Below are 7,410 nucleotides of genomic sequence, written 5' to 3'. Positions count from 1 at the left end.
TTACAAAATTCTAGAAAATAGTCAGAATGCTCTTCTTGGTTTGCAATGGTTATCTGCTATTTGCAGCAGTCTTACTCAAGGTGCTTAAATCTATTTTCCTTCTTTTAGTTGCGTGATTTTGCTCTCATATTTACATTTTACTTGCTACTTTCTTGTTCATGGCAACTAATTTTGTGAAGATTTAATGATATATAGATTTTAGCACTGTGATTTTGTGTTTTAACAAGTTGGAGTCTACTTCAGCTTAAAAAGACTATGAAAGGCCAATTTTATTCGGTCTGACTTTCATGTCAAAAGTTACGTGATAGCATCCTTCTAATATTCACAAAGGAGCAATAGGGCAGATGAGATTACAACTGGAAACTCATCAAAGTAAATTGATGCCTCTTTTGGTCCTGGCCATTGCTGTTAGCTGTCTTCAGCTTCAGAAGTAGTGCCTGAGAAAAGATGCAAGGCTCTTTTTCAGCTTGGACAAGCAATAAAATTAATTCTGCTGGAATGGATGAAAAAAATGATCACCCAGCAGCTAAACCTGAAGAAGAACTAAGTGTAAGTAGGTGACTTAAGCATTCTCGATTTCATACGCTTCTTGAAACTATTAGATCTCTTATGACCTAATTCTCAAGTATTAAACTTAACATCACAGTTAGATTTGGTATAATTTTCTGTTTTATAACTCAGCCTGAAAATGCCAACATACGTTTGTATATCTTCAGATTGTTAGTAACATGTATTTTCAGACAATTGAAATAATGGGCATGTCAGTGTGATGATATGAAAAGCTTATCTTAGCGTCATGGCAGCACGTTTTTCAATTACTAGGCAAGAAAGGCAACATTAAAGTAGGTCATGTGTTTTGTTTTTCCCTGAGAAGATACAGAAGGGGATTCCTGCATAAGAGTTAACTCATGACAAAGAAGTCATTAAATAATTTAGTGTATGGTGATAGTCAAATTGCAACTTTAGCTGGAAACCAATTCTAGAGTACAAGAACTAACTTGCGGTAGAGAGGAAGGCTGAATTAAGAGTTGTGATCCTTACTGAGGGAAGGGAACATCTTAACTTTGCCTTTGTTTTTCTTCCTATAAAATGTTTATGGTAAACTAATATAACCTAGGGAAATATTTAAAGTGTAGCACATAACATTCAATATTCCTATGAATCCTGTGTAACAAAGAACTTTGCCATGCAAGCCTTCATACATGAAGTGAATTTTTTTAAAATAAGGTTAGAATTGCAGTAGATGCAATGAAGACATTAGTTATTTCAAGTGCAAACATACTTACAGTCCACTGATGTCAATCTTGATCAGTCTTTAACGATCCTTGACAGGGTCTAATTTTTAAGAATAAATCTGTCTGGTTAGGTCTACAGCTACAAAAAGGAATGACATGGTAAAATTTAAATATAAAATATTCTTGGGGGAATCTTGATCAAAGTGGGCCAAATTTCAGATGTCAGAACTGAGCATTCATTCAGCTGTCTCAAGCTGTCCTGTTGAACACCTGAGTGTATAAGGGAACTTCACATGACAGAGCAGAGCTTTAAACAAACAAATAGGCAATTTGGTTTTCATCCTTAAACAGAATTGTACTCAATAAGATTTTTAAAAAATACAGAAGATGGGCAAATTGAGTCCTTCTTGAGAACATGCAAAACAAGTACAGTTAATTACCTAGATAGAAGTGAGTCTGAAATCTTCCCATTCAGTGTTTTCACATTTTGTTTGAGGAAATTGTAAAGTGTACTACCGGGTCTTATTACTTGACTTGTTATTACTTGTTACTCATTTTTCTTCTCATCTTTGAACATTCTCAACTCTGAGGTCAAAGATTGCTAGCCATTGTATTTGACTACTGGACTGGCAGGATATTTGTGGTGGTGTTGCTTATGCTCTCTCTGTGAGGTTACACAGGGGTCTCTTATTGAAAGTATTACTAGGGCATAATATCAGAGAATGATAGAAAAATTTACATTGGTGGGGGCTTCTGAAGGTTTCTAAACTTTAAAAAATGGGGCTAACATCAAAGCCAGAACAAATTTCCTGGGGCATTGTCCCACTGAGTTTTGAATATCTCCAGGGATGGAGGTTCCCTGACCTCTGTGGGCATGGCTCAGGTGCATGGCCTTCATGGTGAAATAGGTCTGTCCGTCCATTCCCCGCCCCCAGTCTAGCTGGAATTGCCCCTGCTGCCGTGTGTGACTGTTGTGGCTGTCTCTTCACTGTGCATCAGTGAGAAAAGTGTGGCTCTGTCCTCTCCATAACCCATTTTAGGTAGGGAAATCTATAATTAGATTTACTCACACTGTCTGTGCCTTCCTCTCTCCAGCTAAACAACACCAGGGCTCTCAACTTTTTGCTGTACTTCACATCCTCCAGCCCCTCGCCTCTTTGTAGCCCTCCCCGGAACACTCCAGCTTATCAACATCTCTGTTATACCGATGGGCCCAAAACTGGACACCGTACTTCAGATGTGGCTCTACTAGTGTTGGGCAGAAGGAAACAACCACTTACTGTAGATTATTTCACAGCACCACTTTTGCAAATGGCTAGTAGTTCTGCTTGTCATTTCCTGGGTGTCAAGCTCCATCAGCACATGGTTTTTGTAGCCACTGTATTAAACTTAGCATCCCACGTTGATAAATCAGAGTGCAGTTCTTAGCTGGGTACTTCCTGACTTTCATAGTCTTCTCCCTCCTCAAGTGACGTATAGTTAGTAGGGATGAAAAGTGAGTCTTGCGTCCATACCTTTTAGTCTACAACAGGCCACACGCTCTTGCAGTGTACCTTCTGAGAGGCTTCAAAGAACGTAATCGTGGTAAATAGCCTGGCAGCTTGTTGCAGTCTTTCTCCTCACTGCCTACCCCTTGTAGCTCTGCAGAGGCGAAGGAGGGCCTATTGAGCATAGGGAACAGCCAGATCTGCCCAGGTCAGGGTCTGTGCTCTTGTACGTGCATCTGTTCTAGCGTGATTGTGAATTCCCCAGTGTATTTCTGTGTGGGCACAGAAGGGGGTAGGTGATGGGACAGGGGTTTGTCCCTCAGCCGAGTGAGGCTATCTGCACCTTGAGCACATCACAGACCAGTTATCATTGGTCTTGGCCATAGATTCTTGATTTGCATTGCTGAGAGATGATGTACCTCTGAGTAGGTCCTAGCCCGCAGGTGGCATAAAATCAGCTGTGAGGTGAGGGAGACCCACTTTGAAGATGCCCTTAAAATGAATCTAGCTATTCCAAAGGCAAGGAAAAAGATCTTTTTTTTTGTTTTGGTCTTCATCTTTAAAGTGGTAAAGTTTAGTTTCATCTTTGTATATATGAGCTCCTGAGCCAGGTCTTTTTGTCTCAAAGGCTGTTTTGTGCTTCATATGAGACTTCCCGCTAAAACTCTTGCTGCTGATTGCCAACTGGTGTTTGTCAACACCTCCAGTCATGGAGAACCCACGACTTCCTAAGGCAGCCTCTTGAGAGCTTCCCTCTCACTAGCATCAACATGTTTTTGGAATATTTTTTCTGAGTGTTCCTTATTGATGTGACAATGTCATGTTACTTATGTTATAGTTGTGATACAAGGAAGAAATTCAAGATTTTTTTTTTATAGTTCTAATTCTGGTGCAGCTGGGTATCACAGCTATGCCTGTGTTCATACCCAGTGCACTTGGTCATTAATGCCCTGAGTGGTCCAGGAACTCACCAGCTAACCTCTGCATAGATAAAACAATGAATTGACTTGAGAAAAAAGGTGATTGAACCTTTCGCTGATCTCACAACAAAGTATCCCAAGTCGGAATTTTATGAAGTCCCAGAGATTTCCCCAGGCAGCTCTTGCTGTGCCTGCAGCCACTGATAGACATTATTTGTATGCTTAAATGCATTGATTATCTCCTGCGGAGGAAAAAGCCTGGGGGAGTGCCTGGTACAAACAGATTTTCCAGAACAGACCAAACTGTAGAGAGATAAGATACTTATAGGAAGTAGAAACTACTTCTGCAAATGCAAAAATGGTCACATAGTCTTTTGTACCTAGATAAGATGGTCAGGAGATATTTTGAATCTAGCTTTAGAAAATCTGGGACTGTAGTTCAAAATAAACTGTCAAGGGGCTGGATATCCAGGTGATGACCTTGTCCAAGTTCCACCCCAGCAAGACCTGTGCTGCATCCTCCTGTTCACTGGAGGGAACTTCTCAGAGGGAGCTGGACATGCAGGAGGAGGATGTCTGTACCCACTGCTCCTCATCCTGAAAGGAAGTGGAGACTTTCTTCTGAGGAATGAAGGGGTTGAGCCCACTTGTATTGGGATAGTTCTGGTCTGAGAAGAAAGTGGCTTTTTTTCAAACAGCGGTGACATTTTGACCATGGGCTGGGAGGAAGCAATGATATCGTGCATAAGCCTGTCTCTTGGTTCTTTAGCAGGGAAATGACAAGCCATACTATTGGAAAAAGGATTGACTATTTCAATATTGTGCTAACCCCTCCCTCCCATTTCACACAAAGGGAATGAATGACTGAACGTGTGTCTGCTTCTGGACCAAACCTGCGTAAGCATAGCAACTATTTGGGTCATGAGGCACCTTGCTAGGTTATGTTACCAAGCTGCTGGTGAAAAGCTGCTGTTCTGCAGTACTTGTCTGTGTATACATCTCAGCTGCAGACAGTGCAAGGTAATTCAGCGTTGCCTTTGGACTAAAGAGGGCTAATTTACACTAATGAGGGATGCACAAGGGTATTGGCATTCATTCAGATGGTTAATGCTAGGTAGCTGTTGCATGGTGAGCTGTTATCCTAGGGTACATTGTGTTTTTACATCCTTATGCAATAGGGACTGACTGTTATATCCCCAAGCGTCTGGAAGAAAAGGACCTTACTTTCTGACTGGAGTTTTAAACTGCTACTAAGTTAATTTTAGTTGTGTATATGCAGTAACAGACAAATATGTGTGGGAATCTGTTCTAGTCACTGGTCAGTCAATTGCTGTTAGAAATGTTCCACATTTTTTGTTGTCTTTCACTTTATTTTAGGTAGCCAACATCTCAGTCCAAACGGTAGCTGCAGAAGATAAGTTGGCAAAGAGGATTCTGGCAAGGAAAAAACATGGCAAATTGAAATTAAAGAAAAAAGATAAGTTGCTGTGGAAACTTCAAAACAAAATAATTCTTTTTACCCTCATTCTATTCATTTTAGGAGTTGTAACCTGGACATTATTGTGGCTCTTCATTGGTGAGTTGCTGAAAGCTCATGCCAATTTCGTACATCACTATCCCCCATAACTCTTCCAGTTGCTTTTAGGATCTCACTTGTCCTGAAGGCTCTTTCTAAAATAAACATGAAACTTATTTAAATGGGGCCTGAAAGACTTTTGAGGGTCTTTTGTTAAGACTTCAGAAAGTTGAAGTAACAAGTAATTATAAAAACAGGCATAGCTTCTGGCTTTAGGAAGTGTGACTTTTTTAAGTGTTATGCAAAACATTTTCTTTACATGTGCTAACTAATTGCACAGACCTGACAGATCCTGTGAACTTGATTCCTCAAATTTTGACTTCTACTGTGTTTCTTTGGCTGCTGAAGGTCAGGTAAGTTCTTTCTCTCATGCAGAATAGATTTAAAGGAATCAAAGGGGAATAAAATATAGAAGGCAAATACTTATTTTAAGACCAGTAAAAACACTGGACAGGACAAGAAATTATCACTTCGGTGGAGTGTTTCCTTCTTGCTTGATGTGTCTAAGTGGGCAGTAAAGGCTATGTTCTCTTCTTTAAACTCCCAACACTAATATTGCCTAAGATTCCTTAGGGATGCTCCAGAATCTGGACGTTGATACTGCCTTCGTTATGCTGGTTCATTTGTATGGTGGTATCTCATCTTGTGTGTAGGAAACAGGTGCTCAATTAACTTTCATGTGGTGGTACTCATCTAGAACAGTTTGGCTGTGAAACTGCGGTGTTCATTTGGTAGTCCTTTCCACTGTAAGGCTAAATAGATTAATTTGGTTTAGAATTTAATTAGAAAAAAATTTCATTGTTATTAAAAAAAAATATAAATTGGAGGCTAACTGTCGTCTTTGTTTCTTGCAGTTCAGGCAGAAAACAAAGATGCATTGTATTTTGTTGGACTGTTTCGTGTTGCCAACATAGAGTTTCTCCCAGAATATAGGCAGAAGGAGTCGAAAGAATTCCTCTCCGTGGCACAGAATGTGCAGCATGTGGTAAGATGAGTGGGCTGCTTGGCTAGCAAAAAGATCAGAACTGTGAACAAGAGGTGTGACTTCCAGGTGCCATTGAGTCTGCTATGGTGTTCTGCTCCCCCCACACTGGAAGACTATGTACAAAGGGTGGCGATCTGGAGGCAGGAAGGAACTGAGTACTTTCAGCTTGTTAATCACAAACTGAGTTTTGAAAAGGTCTGTTTGACTTTTGCATTTACTAAAAATTTTATGTATTTACCCCCAGAAATCTGTCTGTGAATAGAACTCTACACAAGCCCTTCAAAACTTAATTGTCACTTTTGAGACATGAAATCGATGAAGTCTTTTGCATTTAAATTGGTATCTGCTGCCAGTCTTCTGCCTTAGAGGATCTATAATTACCCTAGAACTCTCAAAGATATTTACATTTGCATTTCCTTCTGATGTCAGGTATTCTAAAGACCGTTATTCTTCCCAAACACCTCACATCAGTCAAAGCAGAAATAGCAATCTGTTGTAGGCAGATAAGGCTGCTCTAGAGAGGGAAGAGAGGGGTGGGAATCTTGGTCAAGAGCGAATTTGATTTTAAAAACATTTGGTGTGGGGAGGAAAAAGACATTAACACCAGGAAATGCAGCACTGTCCACTTAAGTATTCAAGCAATAGTAAGAAAACTGCTAAACAAATGAAAAAATAATGTCAGATGGAACGGAGAGATTTTTGAATAATTGCTAAGTTTTTGTCATCTTATAAAATAAACTCATGTTCCTGTTTTCCAGCCCTATCTTTTTTCCCCCCCTTCTAAAAGCTGAATTGCAAAAGATTTGAAAGCAGATAGTCTAGTTTTCCTAGTCCTGTGCCTTAAAGACTGAAGTGCTTTCAGGCAGGGGTGACAGACAACAAGCACAAGAAGTGTCCTTTCCCCACTCTCCGTGGAGCAGCTCTAACCTGCTGTGAGCCCTGTGTCTTGCTCTTGTCCCAGAGCATCCTGCCATTGTTGCACACAGTGGAGAGAGGTGACGGCAAGTGTGAACTGCCAGTGTCACCACCTCCTACTTGAAGGTAACTTGGAAATTATTTTTTTTGTCTGTAAACTTTGCCTGAACTCACCAATGGATTTTTACATTGCTGAAACTGCACTTCTTGGTGACATGACTGTTGACTAAAATTGCTAGTAGGGATGTGGGGGATTTGGGGTTTTGTTTGTTTTTTTCCTTGAAACCCTTTT

At 40.3% G+C, this 7,410-nt stretch overlaps 1 protein-coding gene across 1 annotated transcript in view; it reads left to right on the top strand.

Annotated features, from left to right (window-relative positions):
• Positions 1-498: 498 nt before the first annotated feature.
• TMPRSS7 (transmembrane serine protease 7) overlaps positions 499-7,410 on the top strand; it is a 31,996-nt gene continuing 25,084 nt past the window's right edge. The window contains exons 1-3 of the mRNA XM_059820352.1: positions 499-549; positions 5,020-5,218; positions 6,073-6,203. Coding sequence (XP_059676335.1) covers positions 499-549; positions 5,020-5,218; positions 6,073-6,203 — 381 coding nt within the window. The remainder of the gene's footprint in view (positions 550-5,019; positions 5,219-6,072; positions 6,204-7,410) is intronic.

The sequence above is a fragment of the Gavia stellata genome, chromosome 1 (assembly GCF_030936135.1).
Source record: "Gavia stellata isolate bGavSte3 chromosome 1, bGavSte3.hap2, whole genome shotgun sequence".
NCBI lineage: Eukaryota > Metazoa > Chordata > Aves > Gaviiformes > Gaviidae > Gavia > Gavia stellata.
This window is presented reverse-complemented; position numbering and strand designations above follow the sequence as displayed.